Source organism: Equus quagga, chromosome 7 (assembly GCF_021613505.1).
Source record: "Equus quagga isolate Etosha38 chromosome 7, UCLA_HA_Equagga_1.0, whole genome shotgun sequence".
In the NCBI taxonomy this organism is placed as follows: Eukaryota; Metazoa; Chordata; class Mammalia; order Perissodactyla; family Equidae; genus Equus; species Equus quagga.
In genome coordinates this window covers 7,362,754-7,378,830 of record NC_060273.1, presented here as the reverse complement: position 1 = coordinate 7,378,830, position 16,077 = coordinate 7,362,754, and the positions used below count along the sequence as shown (strand labels likewise).

The 16,077-nt window shown below is 62.3% G+C and overlaps 1 protein-coding gene across 2 annotated transcripts; it reads left to right on the top strand.

Annotated features, from left to right (window-relative positions):
• The first annotated feature begins 1,050 nt into the window (after positions 1-1,050).
• On the top strand, positions 1,051-13,631 carry CARHSP1 (calcium regulated heat stable protein 1). 2 transcript variants are annotated; one of them, XM_046667850.1, is made up of 4 exons: positions 1,051-1,140; positions 9,013-9,177; positions 9,650-9,772; positions 11,501-13,631. In XM_046667850.1, exons 2-4 carry the CDS (start codon positions 9,020-9,022, stop codon positions 11,661-11,663), a joined length of 444 nt encoding a protein of 147 aa, XP_046523806.1. In that variant the 5' UTR covers positions 1,051-1,140; positions 9,013-9,019; the 3' UTR covers positions 11,664-13,631. The 2 variants fall into 2 exon arrangements, with proteins under 2 accessions (XP_046523806.1, XP_046523805.1); XM_046667849.1 differs by lacking the exon at positions 1,051-1,140 and adding an exon at positions 1,179-1,510.
• Positions 13,632-16,077: the final 2,446 nt, after the last annotated feature.

The following is a 16,077-nucleotide window of genomic DNA, read 5'->3' as shown; positions in this document are numbered from 1 at the left end:
CACGGACGACACCCAATGAAAGATGTAGACCCGAACTGCACCGAATTTGAGTGTGAAATTCGGTGTGAAATTCTGAGAGGCGTCAATTAGTGGAGAAGCTGAGGCGGGCTTCGGGGAGAGAAGGAAGAAAAAGGGACGCCCTTAGCCTGTTCCGGCTGCCGCCACAAATTACCATTGACTGGGTGGCTTACACGACAGAAATTTATTTCTCCTCGTTTTGGAAGCTGAGAAGTCCAAGACCAAAGGTGCCGGCCACTTCGGTTCCTGGTGGAGGACTCTCTTCCAGGCTTGTAGATGGCTCTCTCCTTGCTGTGTCCTCAATGGTGTCTTTGTGTGTGAGTGGAGGAGGGAACAAGGGAGAGAGAGAGGGAGAGAGAGAGAGAGAGAAGACGAGAAGACAGAGCTGGTGGGCTCCAGCAGGGGTCCAGGGGTCCCCGCACAGTCACAGGATACCTCCCCCTTCCCCGCCCCTCAAACACCATCCTGAGCCCGGGTCCAGGGCTGGCCTCGCTGTGATGGGGAGGGAGGCGGTCTCCTCCGCTCTCCTGTGAAGTGAGAGCACTGGCACCCACCGGCACAAACGGAGGACTCAAGGAGGGCGTGGAAATCAAGGCCAAAACAAAGCAACAAACAAAAAGAGGACGAAACCCACAGCGTGCCCCGGTCTTTTTGTTTTCCCCTTCTTTGCATTTGCTTTTCCGTTTTCCTCCCCCTCCCCTCTTTTCCTCCCCTCGGTTCTGTGCTTGTTTGTTTCCCTTGGGCCTCTCTTCATTCCTTTCTCTCTTTCTTTCCGTTCAAACGGAGGGGCCGCGGGCCCATCCGGATTCTGGGGCGGAGGTCCCCGAGTCCCCCCACTTTTCCGGGGAGTTTTGCGAGCCCGGCTGCAGCGCAGGCGGGCATCCCCGGGCGCGCGCCGCGCGCTCCCGCCAGCCGCGCGGACACAAAGCGCCACCAGGACCGCCTCCGCCCGCCCCGCCCCCGCCGCCCCGGGCTCCGGCCGCGGCCCCATTGGCTGGGAGCCCCTGGGGGCGGGTAAGGGGCGTGGCCTCAGCGGACCCGCCCGAGGACCACGCCCCCTCCCCAGTTCCTCGGCCCCGGCAGTCGGAGCGGAGCAGCTGGCGGAGCGGAGCGGATCGCCAGGTAGGGAGCTTCCCCGGGGCCCCGGGAGGGCTGGGGTGGGGCGCGCCCGCCCCGAGGCCCCGGGCGCCGCCGCGATGGGACCTCGGCCTCCTCTGCCGCCGCTGTCCCCCTTCGATCCCCTCGTGCAGGGTCCTCCGGCTCGCGGGCTGGGTCTCTAGGCCCCTAGGAGATGCGCGGGCCGCGGTGGCCTGTTTGGAGAGAGCGGGTTACTCATCCCCCGGGGAGGGGTGGGTGTGGCCGCGGCGGGAGGGATTTGGGGCGGACGTCGGGCACTTCCCGCCCGGCCACCTGTTTTCTGCATGCAGGCGCAGCCTCCCCTCCTTCTCGTCCCCCTCGGCCCCCTCCCCACGCCTTCCCTGGGGGCTGGAGCGTGAGTGGGGTGACCGTGGTGCGGCGGGCCAGGCGCTGGGGGCGCCGCTCGGGGAGGTGGGGCCAGCCCCCTCGCCAGGCCGGGCCGCGCCAGCTGTGGGCCGGGTGCTGGGAGCGCGGCCAGGCCCGGCGGGGAGGTGGGGGCCGTCCCGGCGCCGCGCGATTGGCCGCATCTGGGGGAGGAGGAGCCGCGGGGCGCCCGCCGAGTGTCTGCGCCCGGATGGGGGGCCCCTAGGCGGAGCCGAAAAACTTCGCCCGCGCCCACGGGCTCCCTCCCCGCCGGCCCCGCTGGCAGCCCAAGTTTGCAGGCCGGAAGTGCAACGTTCTTTTTTGATTTTTTAAAAGGAAGCCCTTGACCCCCACAGCTTTACTGGGCTTGGAGTGGATGTTTGTCTCGGGGGGAGATCATCCCGCTCCAGGCTGGACCTCGGTTCTCATAGGTCGGGGTGTCTAGCTGCAAAATAGGAGGCCTCTTGGAGCCTCAGTGTCCCCATCTGTAGGCTGGGATGGAACTTTTCCTATTGTAACAGGGCGGGTAAGGATAAAAGGAGGCGGTTAACCCAGTGCCGGGAGAAACGTGAGCTACGGGTCTATTTTTTACTGGCTGTTTTGGTATTTCTTGGTCTCTGCGCTCCCGGTCTTGCCCCTCCCATCCGTTCGCCACTCCGGAGCCAGAGGGAATTTGTAAAAACAATCAATTCAAATCAACCCCCGGCTTAGAATCGTCCTCTGCTGCCCGCATTGTCTAAGTCCCAAACTTTTCAACAAAGCTGTCTGTTTGCCCCCCCCCCCCACCTCCCCACCCCGTCCCCCGCGACCTGCTCCAGCCTCTCTGCCCCCTGCCCTCCGTCCCCCGGGCCTTTGCCCCTGCAGGTCCCTCTGCCGGGAATGACTTCCCCAGCCTTGAAGTGGTCCTTTCAGACTCAACGCAGCCGCTTCCTCCTCCGGCCAGGGGCCTCCCCCGGCGGACTTGCTGGCCGCGGGTTCTCAGTGCTGGCCTGTCTGTCCCCCTGTCCCCCACAGTCCCAGCTGTCCCTGCGCCCCTCCAGAGCGAGAACGGGGTCCTGTAGCGTCGCAGAGCCCTGCACGAGTAGGTCAGGGATGGGTGTCTGGGATGAGGATTGGAATGAGCTGAGCTAGGCCGAGTGATGGGCCCCGGGTGCTGGGGCGGGGTTGGGGGGGGTTCCCTTGGGAGGGGAATGGTTTTTCTTTGTCCTGGCGAGTGGCAAAGTCAGGGCCTTTGGTTTGTGTCCCATCAGCAGGACAGGAATGGGAGGGATTATTCTAGATGGCCCCATGCGTGACGGTTCCACCGTTTATGGCTCAACTGTTGTTGACTGCGCCCACTGTAGCTGGCGCGGTCTACACAGCGTCCTCGGGCCTGGGAGGCTGCACCATTACCTACTGTCCCATTTGCCAGATGAAGAAACTGAGGCCTGGAGCAGTGAGGGCGCTTGCCAGGGGTCACAGAGGGAGTGAAGAGTGGAGTCAGGCCTGAACCTCAGGTCTGCAGCCAAAGCCCCGGGAGACGGAGGCAGGGGGTGTGTGTGGTGGGGAGGAGGAAATGCAGGAGCGCTTGAGGCGGCCCATGGGGTGCAGGGTCGCCTCTGGTTACGAGCATGGCGCTGGGCGCAGGCTGTCCAGGCTGAGGGCTGGGTGGGGGCGCTGGGGGACCCTCTCTCGCCTCGGTTTCCGGCCTCTGCCCTGCGCGCCGGGGCCGGGGGCCTGGGAGGGGGCTCCGCGCCGGGTCTCTGCCCGCCCGCCCCCGCCGCCGCCCCCGCCGCCGCCGCCCCCGCCGCCGCCGCCGCCGGCTGCACCCTCCCCACCTGTCTGTCTGTCTGTCTCCCTGCAGCTGGCTCGGCCGGCGCGGGGTCGAGGGCCGGCGGAGCGCGCGTTTGAGCTGGCTGCCCCGCCTCCCCTGACTCCCCGCCCCTCCTCCTTGACTCCCCTCCCCCACCCCCCGCCCCCGCCCACTTACTCCCTGCTCCCTCCGCCTGACTCTCCTCCCCCTTCCCCTGCTCCTCGCCCCCTTCCCCTTCTCCCTGCTCCTCCCCCTCGACTCCTCTCCCCTGACTCCCCTCCCCTCTCCTCCCCACTGCTCCCCGCCGGTCCGGCCCCTACCCCTACCCCTCCCTGTTCCCCTCCCTCCCCCGCCGGAGCCGGCTCTAGGAACAATGGAGGGGGATGTGGCAGAGGCCCGCCTTGAAGCCCCGTCCGCCTTGAAGCCCCGTCCGGCCCTGGCTCCCTGGGGCCTCTCTGGCCCCCTGGGACCCCCGGGCTGGCCTCGGCTGACCTGCCCCGTGGCCAGGGCTCCGCTGGGGGCTGGGCTCTGCCGGGCTGGTGCCGGGAGGGGGCGCAGTGTCTCTGCCTCAGTTGACAGGCGAGGCGGCCGCGTGCACTAGGGTGACTGTGGCTCGCCTGGAGCCTCGCCTCTGCCCCACTTCCCTTCCACCCTCTTACACCGGCTGAGGGCGGGGCAGCTCGTCCGCTGCCGCTCTGTGCTGTGGACCAGCAGCATCTGCCGCCAAGCCCTTAGAAATGCCCGCCCTTCAGAATCAGCATCTGCGTTTCATCACCGCCCCGGGGACCCTGGGCACACTCAGTGTGATGAGAGCTGGCTTCAACCTGTCTGTGCCTTAGTCTCCTCCTCTGTAAGATGGGCATGATAAGTGTCTCCCCGGCTGGGCTGACTGAGGATTAGTCTACTTAATGCATGTAAACGCCCAGCTCCGAGCCTGACGCCCTGACGCCGAAGGCGGTGGGCAGTGGGGTGGGCAGGGGACGTTGGCAAATAAAAGCACGCCCTCACTGTGCCCTGCCATGGTTGGTTCTCCAGTGCCCTGTTCCTTTTCTTCCTCTGGGCTAGTAGTCATTCCCACCTGCCAGCAATGGCCTGGCCCTCGGGCTGGGAGGTGTTCGAACACGATGCCCAGCCCTGGCCTCCCCCAACCAGAAACCCGTGGAAGGTTCAGGACATCCCTGTTTTTCAGAGTCGGCTTGGAGAGGTCTGGCTCTGCTGAGAAGCATGCAGAGAATGAAGCTCCCAACTTGAGCCTAGCTTCCCCCGTCCCCCCATCTTCCTGCCCTCAAGGAAGGGTCTGAAAGCTACCAAGTATGGAGCCTTTGAGATGAACTGCAAACTCCCTCTTACTAAAGTGTAACTGACTGATAGTACCGCCAAGGTTCCCCTCCCTGGAGGAAGCACCTGGCAACTTGGCTCAAGACAGACTCTGCCTTGATGTGGTTGGTGGGCTTTGAGGCAGAGAGGAGGGTTAACTGGGGCTCTGCAGGGTTGGCTCTCTCGTCCCCAGATTTGTGGGTGGGCAGAGGAGAGATCAGTTAGGCCCCAGCCTGCTGCCCGGCTGAACTCTCAGAACCTTCCAGGAGGACCTGCAGGGCTGTGGAAAATTCCCAGGCTATTTTGGGCTGAGGCCCCCTTCTCCGCCCTTTCTCAGGATAAGGGCCCCACGGACACTCCCCTCTGAGGCAGTCGGGGTGGAGTGGCTTCCTGCTCCCCACCTCCAGGCCCTGGGTCCGCCTCCCCCAGCTGGGCACTCTGCAGGACCTGGGGGGCTGACGGGGGTGGGGAGGGTGGGGGGGGGGGCTGGTGAGGGGTGGAGCATGGCCCACTGCTCACCTCGGAAGGACCACCTGCTCTGAAAATGCAGCCCCCCCCTTCTCCTCCATGGCGTTCCCACTGCCTGACATCCCGTGTGCTCCCCCAGTTTATTTATTAGCTGCGGGACCGGGCGAGTCACTTGACACTTTGTCCGGGTTTTCCCGTCAGTGCAAAGGAGATGAAATGAGCTGAGGTGTGTGGAACCCGCACAGACGGTGGTCCCCAGGCGCCTGCTCTTGTCATCCTTGTCCTGGGGGTCTCCCCTCCCTGGACGCAGGCTCCCGGAGGGCAGGAGTTTCGCCGTCCTGGGTTCCGTGTCCTGCACAGAGTGGGTGGCCCGGGAACTGCCGGTCAAATCGGAGGCAGTGTTCGCCAGGGTCCTCCAGTGCCCGTGCCTACGCCTGGCGCGTCCCACTGGGTCCCCGGGTGCGCACATCAGGCAGTGACAAGCCCGTGCATGTGTACACGTGCGCGCGTGGGTGCAGATGCACAGGTGGCTCCGGAAGGCCATGTGCGCTCACACATACATGTGCAAACACACCACACACGTGCAGAGCCAAACGCACCCATACAGTCATGTGCACACACAGCCGCACACCTGTACACGTGTGTACAGACACACAGAGACAGGCGCACACGGCACAGCAGCCCCGTGTGCTTGGGCATGCCGCTCCGTCTGAGTTTGCTGCGGGCGGAGGCCCCTCCCAGGTCTGGCTGGCCTGGAGCCTCCTCGCAGAGCTTCAGGCACCTGCATGCGGACTGTCCCCAGCTGGAGGGGGTGGGGGGAGGGCGGGTCTGCCTCCTCCAGGGACCAGGCCACCCTGGCGGTGCTGGGAGAGCCGCTGCGGTTGGGGAGGCCCTCCAGGATGTGCCAAGGGAGGGGCCGGGGCTGCCCCGTGCCCGCCATCTTTGTGTGTGTGTGTGTGTGTGTGTGTGTGCGCGCGTGTGGAGGGGGCCGCAGGGGGCTGAGAGCAGGCTCCCGAGGGGCTGGCTGCCCTGCCCCCAGCCGTTGTCCCTACGCTGGACTTGGACCCAGCCTCCCCATGCTGTGACCGTCACCCTCCTCCACCTCCCCGCCGGCTGCCCCAGCTGTTGTCTGGCCCAGATGGGCAGGAGATGTGGGGGGGGTGGTGGCTACAGCTCTTGGGGCTCCCAGGCCAGCCCTCCCCGCCCCAGTCCCTGGTGCTCTCCGTGCCTCAGTTTCTCCCGCTGCCAGGTGAGCCTGCATGCAGCCGTGGACGGCAGGTGCACAGTGAATGCAGCCCTGGGCTTTGGCTTCCAGTGCTGGGTGAGGAGGGGTCTGGTCCTTCCCGGACTGTCCCCACAGCCTGCCCAATGCCAGCCCCAGTGCTGGCCCTCGGGATGGAGAGGGGGCCATGTGGCCCTCAGTTCCTCACCCACCGAGGCTGTGGGCCTCTGCTGGCATCTCTGAGGGACCGCGTGTGTTTGGGGAGTCGAGGGGGCTGAGGCGGAGAGAGAAAGGGCCCCAACTTGGGCAGCTCCGTTAACCAGGGGGAGGTGGGCATGGTAAGGGCGGGGGACAGACAGACGAATGGACATGAAGGAAGGCAGACGGACATGGTGGTGAGGATGATGATGCCCCAGAGTTCCTGGGCTGGCCCTGCCCCCCTCTCCACCTTGCCCCTCACCCCTCCATCTGCTGTGCCCACCAGAGTCTCCTTGCTGGCCTTCAGTCACACCAAGGCCCTTGCCAAACTCAGGGCCTTTGCACAGGCCCTTCCCCTACCTGGAAAAGCCTCCCTCTTTCAAATAGTTGACTCTTTCTTATCGTTCATGGCCCAGCTTGCAGCCTCGCTAGAGAAGCACCTCTCCCCTGTTACTCTTTATCTCCCTCTGTGTATATTTCTTCCTAGCCCTTTTGGCAGTCTGGAGTGATCTTGTTTATATACTTATTTACCTGTTTATTCTCTGGCTCCAAATTCAGGCCTGTGTCCCTAAGGCCTGGCACTGTGCACATGTTTGTTGAATGACTTTACGATGACAATTATAACAACAATCAGTGCTGACATTTATTGCTCACTTGTTCTGGGCCGCTGATGTGCTGAGCGCTTAGCATGTGTTATTTCATTTCAACTTCATGATAATGGTGTCAAGTCAGGACTGTTAAAATCTCCATTTTCCAGAGGGGAAAACTGAGGTCCAGAGAGGTTCAGTAACTTGCTCAAGATCACACAGCTGGCAGGTGGTGGGATTTGAAGGCGATGCACCTGACTCCAGACAAGCAGGGAGACTGTGGGTAAAAGTGGGGAGGGCAGACCCCTGCCTCACTCTGGTGTCACCAGGCCACTGCGGCCCCACCTGCTGTCCTGGGAGGCCTGGGCGGGGCCCTCCCTTCTCTGGGCCGGCCCCGTTCCAGAACCCCAGGCGTTGGAACATTCCGGGACTCTATGACCTGTGCTGGTGGGTCATGCTGGATGGAGCCCTGACCCCCAGCCTAGCGGCCGGGGCCTTTATGAGGTGGGGGCTCCCCAGACTCGTGGTCCTCCTGGCCGCGGCTGCAGCGAGACAAAGGTCGGGAGGTAGCTATGCCACTTCCTCCAGGAGGCCGGGCCGCCCCCTCCCCTCCCAGTCTGCTGGAGCCGAGGCCCCACAGGGGAGTGTGGGGGCCTGGGGAGGGGAGGGCTCGGCTGGGGCCGGGCTGCTTTGGGCTGGGGACAGAGGGAGCACTGCGGGGCTGCAGGCTGAGAACGCGGGGCCCTGGGGCCCGCATGGTTCCTGTGAATGGGGGGCGGCAGGCTGGAGAGCGGGCTTCAGGGCCCGCAGAGCTCCCAGCGTTTCTAAGACGAGCTGGGACCCGGATTCGGAGGCAAGCTCCTGGGATGCTGAAAAGCTGGCTCACGTTTTAAGTTGACAGCCTCGCGTGAGCCACGTAAAGCCCATCGGGGCCGCTCTGGGCCACCTTGCTGTGTAGACGTGGGTCAAGTCTGCGTTTAGGCCCTGCCTCACCTGGGTCCCCACCCACAGCCCTCAGTGGGTGCCGGATGACGTGCACCCAGTGGCCCCGCTTTGGGGATGGGGCAGTGATCCCCGAGAGGGGACCGGTGGGCGCCCCCTGGTCACAGCGTTGGGTTCGTTGGTACCGCGGCCACATCCTGCTCTTGGTGAAACTGCTGGAGCAATGCAGCCACCGTGGAGTCCGCTCCCCTCCAGCCCTCGGCGCGCCGGCTGATGCGTGTCCGGGGTCCCTGGGGGAGTTTGACGTCCTGGCAGCAAGCCAGTCCCTGAGCTGGGGGGAATTCACTGGAAGCGCCTGGATCTGAGTACGGGCCGGTGGAGATGCTGCCTGTGGAATGCTCCTGCCACTCTGGGTCCCTCTCCTGCATCAGACCTGTGACAGCCTCAGACTGGGGTCTGAGCCTCTCCTTGGCTTGTGTCCTGGGGTTTCCTGGAGGCAACCTGGGTGTCATTTCCTTTTCTGCCTCCCCCTTCTCCATCGTGTCTGGCACTGAGCAGGGCTCCAGAAATGTTTGCTGAGCGCTGGAGTCCTGATGTGGGCAGCTGGCATCAAGCATCCTGGCCTGCCCGGCTCCTTGGTCCTCCCCCCCTTCACAAGTATTTGCCAGGGGCCCGAGGGTGCCAGGGTCTGTGCTGGGTGCTAGGGACATGGAGGGGAACCTGGGTGTCCTTGTCATGGGGCGAGCTGGCATCTCTGTGCAGGGGGCCCTCGGCTGCTGCGGGAGCCCAGGGCAGGCGCCTGACCCGGCGGGGGCAAGCTGGGCTGTGTCTGGAGAAGGCGACCTCTGTGCTGCGGGGCCCGGAACCTGCGTTCCATGGCTGCCGGGAGGCAGGACTCTCAGATGGGGTGGGGTGCAGCCGGGGCTCCGTGCAGGACGCAGGCCCCTGAGAGCTGTGTGTCTCTCCAGGTCAGCCATGTCATCCGAGCCGCCTCCACCAGCACAGCCCCCCACCCACCAGGCTTCGGTCGGGCTGCTGGACACCCAACAGGCCCGAGATCGCTCCCCGTCCCCTCTTCGGGGCCATGTGGTCCCCAGTCCGCTGCCCACTCGCCGGACGAGGACCTTCTCCGCGTGAGTCTTGGGTCTTGGGCTGGCTAGGGAAGCTTCCGGAGATGGGTCTCCTGTCTGAGGCCAGGGAGTCACTGTCTCTGGCCGTCTCTGTGCCTCAGTGTCCCTGTCTGCGAAGGACTCACACAGTGCCTGGCAGGTACAGACCTCAGGCCCAATGAGTGGAGGCTGCTCTTAGTAATAATTAGTCTTCAGAGGGATGCTGAGAGCTTTTAGTCTCACCCCTTCTTTCTAGATGGGGAAACTGAGGCCTGAGAAAATTTGCCAGGGTCATCCAGAGAGAGTCACTCTGTGTGAATGGCTCCGAGAGTTGTGCAGTGCACAACCTGCATGGCTGTACGTGGTGGCCCTGGCCAGGACACTCTGGGCCACAGCTGTGGCTGGGGACCGCGATGAGCTGGGCGTGCCCCAGGAGAGTGGGTGGCTGTCCTGGAGGGCTGGTGGGGGCCCCTCACACTTTCCCCCTCTCCATCAGGACGGTGCGGGCTTCGCAGGGCCCTGTCTACAAAGGAGTCTGTAAATGCTTCTGTCGATCCAAGGGCCACGGCTTCATCACCCCGGCCGACGGCGGCCCGGACATCTTCCTGCACATCTCAGAGTGAGTTGGTGGCCGGGCTGGGCGGGTCGGGGCTGGGGCGGGCGCTGCCTCGGCCTCTTGGAGGCTGGAGAGTGTGTGACTATAGTGGGTTCTGGATATGAGGGTGTTAAGGGCAGGCGTGTGTGACTGGGGATGGGGTTGTGACACTGTGTACATGGTGGTGGTGTGTCGGAGGCTGCAGGTGACCGTCTGCCTGTATGTGTGTGTTTGGGGGTCCTGAGTGCCTGGGTGTATCTGGAGGGTGGGAGGGGCGTCCCTGTGAGTCGGGGAGCTGTGTTGGGTTGGGGGCCATTTCCTGCCCTCCCCCGAGGGAAGCAGTGGGTGAGGCTGGGGGCTGCCGCGCCCCTCTGCTCCAGGAAGGAAGTTCCAATTGGGACCCTTTCTCCTCTCCTTGCTCACTGACGTCCTTCCTTCCTGAGTGTCTGGAAGCCCGTGGGGGCCCAGGGCGGGCCCCCCATCCTAGGCCTCAGGCCTGGAAGGCATCCAGCAGCCTGTGCTTCCCTCCTGATCTGTTAGGCGCCGTCAGATGGGTGGGGACCTCATCTGGCACCCCCGCCCCTACCCCATTCTTTGGCCTCAGCACCTCCAGTCTTTCATTTCCGTCCGTGGCCGGCAAAGTCCTGCCCCGCACAGCAGACCTGGCAATATATAGAAAATAGGGTCCTGTTGCTCATCTCTGCTGTGACGCGAGTTATCCCTTCCTCACCCTCCCCAACATTCTTACGCATCAGATCTCAAATAATCTGTCCCAAATCTGTCCATACGTCCCTAATCTGCATGGACACGAGAAAGTTCCTAACAATGCGTTTTCTGTCTGTAGGAACGCATACAGGGATGGTTAAGTGTATTTCCATATTGCATCTTTCCAGAAAGCCTCTAGTGGTTTACAAGGATATTCACAGTGCAACATGGAAAATAAGTTCGTAAGGAAAACAAGGTGGTGGTGGGCGAACAAGGAAGATGGAGAGACTGTGATGTCTGGTTCCACAGCTAGAAGTGGGCTGCACATTTATCCCTGAGCTTCCTGGTGGCCAAATCAAAGAGGGAAGCCCCATTTGCTGTGCGATCCTTTAATCCAGACAGACCAGATCCCGGGGAGCTGGCTGGCCCTGGCCTTCAGAGTCTGAAGGGGATTTTGCTCCTGGGGCCTCATCAGGGGGCATCGAGATGGGCACCTGGCCAGCGCGGGTGAGCTGTGACTTGTGTCCTACGGAAAGTAAGAGGATCTTCCTGAGTGGTCACAAGGGAGAGGACCCTTCCTGGAAGTAGGTTTAAGCACAAAAAGGACTTTCTCGAAAGCTCACTGGGTTCTGGGGGTGGAAGAGCCGAGGTTCAGCCTGGGTTCGGGGCTCCTGGCCCAGGACACCCTGTGGGCCGTCTCTAGCTGCGGTTCTCCTTCTCTCTCTCTGGCTCAGACCGGCCCTGCCTGCTCTTCCATCCACAGGCCCATGGCATTCACGTCTAACCTACAGCCTGAGCTCCCCCAGGGGGCTGTGCTCTTGTCTCAGTACCAGAGGCCCCAGGGAAGGAGCCGATGGGGTCAGGGGCTCCTCAGCCACAACCGGAGGCTGGGGTGGCGTGGCGCCACTGACGCCTGGTGGCCCCCCTGGTGGCAGGATGGGGTGGGGGCCGCTTCTCTGCACCAGCAGGGGCCTGGGGTCCTGGTCGTGGCGTTGTGTGTGGCTTTTCTGAGTGCTGGGCCCTCAGTGCTCTCTCCCCACCCCGCAGCGTGGAAGGCGAGTACGTGCCGGTGGAAGGCGACGAGGTCACCTATAAGATGTGCTCCATCCCGCCCAAGAACGAGAAGCTGCAGGCCGTGGAGGTGGTCATCACCCACCTGGCGCCGGGCACCAAGCACGAGACCTGGTCGGGCCACGTCGTCAGCTCCTAGGAGGGGCCGGAGCACCCCTCCTCCCGGCTTGCTGGAGACTCTGGGGGGAGGAGGCGGCAGGACCAACCTGGAGAGGACTTTCCACTGCTTGAGATGGGGCTTCAAAGGGGGGAGCACGGGCCCTTTCAAGTCTCTCCTGCAAGAAGGGGTGTGGGGCAGGCACGCGGGTGCTCTCGGCCACCAGCACGGCTCTGACCATCACGACTTCTCACCATCTGAAAAGCATTAAAAGCATTGCAAAAGGAGAGGTGCCGGCTGGTGGCTGAGTGGAGGGTCCAAGTCCAGCCCAGGGGATGGGTCAGGGGGTGTTCCTTTGTTCCCTGGAGGCTCAAAGTCCAAGATCCGGCCCACTGGGGGGTGACATGGGCCCCGAGCGTTTCCTTGCGATTAATTCCCACCGAGCGCCCGCCCTTGAGTCTGCCCTGGGCCCTGGGTAGGGCAGTTTGTTCTGATCTTCGGCTTGGTGGGCTCTAGGGGAGCGCGTTTCAGGGGGTCAGGGGTGGGGACACGGGGGTGTTTGGTGCCTTTGCCGTGGGAGGTTTCACAGCTGCGTGTCAGGGGAGCCCCGAGCCCTCCGCCTGGCAGTGCTGTGCTTAGAGCTGAATTCTCTCTTTCAGAGCCTGGTCTTTTCTGTCCGTCTGCAAGCTGAGTGCCCATTGCCTTCATCTAGGCGAGGGGTGGGGGTGGGGAGGCAGTGGGAGAAGGGAGCGTGGAGAGGGGAGGGTCTCTGCGTAAAAACAGACCTTTCTCCCGCTCCATCCGGAAAAGAGTGGGTAGCTTGTTTCCAGAGAACCTGGCCAAGTCAGAAGTGGAAGGAGAAATACACCTTTGGTGAAGGGGTCCCTTTAAAACTGGTGTGAAGAAATGCTCAGGATTTCTTTCTTTTCTTAAAAAAAAATAACTAAAGCTCTCACCCAGAGCCAGCCCTGTTTGTACTTTGGGCGACATTGCAAACTTTTCTAGATACTTCCAGTAAACCAATCCTTAGGATTTTCTTTGCTGTGGTTTGGTTTGGCTTTAGTTGTGACTTAAAAATAGAAATAGCTGGGTAATATATTTGGAAATATGTGGCCTGTTTGTAGCCGAGGATCCATTTGTCAACACAGGAAAGTGAACTCTTCAAAGCGGGCTTTTGGGCAGATGAGGATGTTCCAGACGAAGAGGGCGATGATGGCGCGGGAGGCAGTAGCGGCCTCATTGGGTCTTCCTTCTGTGGACGGGTTTGTCTCATCCCAGGACCTGCTTCATTTGAAAGGCGGTGGAAGGCTAGACCTATTTTACTGATGCTGGTGGAGCTGTTTTCAAACAGGCAAAAAAGTGTTTTGAGGATGTGTGTACAGTGAAACGCGGTTAAGTGGATCCGCCTGTCCCGGCCTCTCAGGCCTCTTGAAGGGTCCCCTGCTTCCCACCTCCGCCATCTGCTGGTCCAGGGTGGCTTTTTCCCCTCCAGCCTCGGATGTTGCCGAGGGGGCCCCTGGAGGCCTCTGTCTGTCGGGTGCAGACCACACTTCCCAAGCTGCTTCTGCCAAGACCCGTGTGGGCTCCCGGAAGTCGAGACCCTGCATCTTCACTCCTGCCCCCCTCCAGGTGTCTCCCAGGCCTTGTCCTCACCTTCGGACACAGTCTCGGCTTTGTGTGACCCCCTAGGCCCTGCCCAACAGTGCCCTGGCAGTCGGATCCGCTGTCAGAGGTGACCTTTGGAGTCTCGCTGGGTAGAACCCAGCGGCTTGCTCTGTCGGTGGGACCACGTCTTCTCCAGTCGATGGGTATTCTAGAACTGCAGGATGTCAGAGCTGGAAGGGACACCCCCTCCTCACTCAAGCAGAGTCTCCATTTATAGAAACTTCTCGAGGCTCTGGGAGGATGGATGGTGTTGGGGGCAGAGCTGGGAACAGAATCCAGGATTCCTAACTCCACATCTTTCCTCCCGCCGGCCACCGTTCTCTCAATAAAGTTTGTTTTGTGCAAGGCTGTGTGTGGCTTGTTAATGTGGAGGCTGGCAGGTCAGGGCGTCTCTGTCCGACCAGGCTGACACAGTTATCCTGCTCCGAGTCTGGTTATTCGGGGGATGGATAAGATGATGGGATGGTCCCTTTTTCCTGGATCATCACTCTCAAGCATAAGAAAGCTGAGCCGTAGAATGTGGCTTCGTGACAACAGAAAGCGCCACTTACTCGGTCAGTTGTGGACCACGGGCCCTGCCGGTGCATTTAGACTTTGATCGGGTCAGTGTGAGTGACCTCGTCCCAGGGTACACCTGTGGGAGAGGCGGGGGTCACAGTGCCGCCTGGACTGAACCCGAACGCTGAGCTCGCTCTTAGTCCGTCCCTTGTGCACACCACAGATGGCCGAGGAACGCATGCTGCTCTCCGGGTGCTAGGTCGGGGCAGGAGATCAACGTGGCCGTCCCCGCCATCGAGGATCCCAGGGCCCCCAGGCTGATGCGATCTGGCATTAGGTGGGGGTGTGCTAGGTGCCACAGGGGCCTTGAGAGGAAGCCACCAGGCCAGTTGGGGCGGAGAGGGCTTCCCGGAGGGCTGTCTGAACCCACCCTGAGGAGGACTGGGGTGTGCTGGTGGAGCACGGGGTGGGGGCAACGCAGAGGGGAGGTCAGAGCGGGCGGTGGGAAGGCCCCCTGTTGGTTCTGCGGGGGCGGAGAGGCTGGGACCGAGGCAGGGCAGTTCTGGGAGGGACTGTCCGGCTGGGAAGGCCTTCCCGGGCCAGCGTTTCCCAAGGGAGGGAGGAAGGGACTTTTGGTGGCGCTGAGATGAACATTTCTACTCTAATAAAATACTGATTTTTCAAAGTGTTTTAGGAACAATTATAACTAGCCCATCAGACCTGTTTAGGGAGGGGGCACAGCAGGCGTTTAGCTCAAAACAGCGAGAGCTGTCGACGTGCCCTGAGCGAGTGTGACACGGGCTGGGAGGGAGGGCTCGGCAGAAACTGCAGGTGTGCCAGGAGGACTGCTGTGGGGAGACAGGCTGAGTGTAGGGCTAGAAGGACTTCCCCAACGTGCCTCTGGGTGCTGCGGAGGGCGGGGCCGAGGTGGAAGGGAGCCTGGAGGCCCTGCCTGGCCCAGGTGGCCTGCCCGGGCCAAGATCAAGGAGCTGTCGGAGGAGGAGGAACAGGAAGCAGGTGTTGGAGAGGAAGTGATTCAAGGCCGCCCGGGCCCACCCGCCCGCCCACCCGACTCGACTACTGCTGCAACCTCTGCCTGATTACCGCAACCTCTGCCCAACTCGCTCCTCCCCGGCCCCTCCTCCGGTCACTCCCCACCCGCAGGCTGGAGAGACTTTGCAAAGTGTCACGCAGAAGCTGAGCCTCCCCGGCTCCCCTCCCTGGGGGCCTCTCTCTCCAGCTGCCGCCCCATGTCCCCTGTCCCCTCCACCCACGTGCCATCCACATGGGCCTTTCCCCTGAGGCTTCTGAAGCCCTGGGTGACCTTGAGTCCAGGGCCAAATACCTGGGCAGCTTCTGTAGTGCTGGGTTCGGGGGGCTCACTTGGCTTTCTTAACAGCCCCAGGCTGGCCTGCGGCAATCTGGGCGTCCCTCTTACACAACACTTAGCTGCTGTGTCTCAGTCTTTTGTGGTCGTGTCTTCATCCGGTGACCTCCAGGAGGCTGGGCGCAGGACTGCCCTCCTGCTCATCTGGAAAGCACGGCGATGGGGCTCCCAGGGGCTCACCTGAGTCAGCAGCGGCTCACACACTTGGTTCCAAGTGCTTTGCCAGAATTCCCTCATCTAAGTTACATAACGTGCTGGAGGAGCTCGGCCTGCCGCACAGCTGGCCAGCAGCAGAATGGGGATCTAAATCCTGGCAGCCCTGCTCTTACCTGCCGACTCCAGCTGCCGCCAGTCACCTTTTAGCTGTTACTACTTGAGCCTGGGGAGGTCCTGGTTGGGGAGGGAGGTGGGTATGGAATGGCTAGAGACAGGTGGAATCAACGACTGGGGAAGGTGGGACTGGGATGGGATGAGGTGATAAGATGACAGAAGCAGGGGAAGGTGGGGTGGGGGGAAGTCCAAAGTGGTCTGGAGGGGAGAGCAGGTTGAGGCCACTCTGAGGATGCAGAGGGATGGAACGGAACGGAGAGAGCAGCAGCCACTGCGGGAATCAGCAGAAGGCCCGGCCTGCCAGCCTCAGGGCACCGCCCGGGGCAGCCCTCTATCTCCTAGTATAAAGATGAGGCCCAGCTGGAGTGAGACGCTTCTGCACAATACGGAGACTTCTGGGGAATCGGGGATCCTTGCCCAGTGGGCAGAAAAGCGAAGAGGCAGGGTCTGTGCCAGCCAGGAAGGGCGGCACCCTAACCGGACAGAAACCCCAGAGCCTCAGAGAGTGGCTCGCAGATCAGAAGGGCTGGGATTTCCTTCCAGAACGCGAGACGATATCATAGCTAATCTTTCACT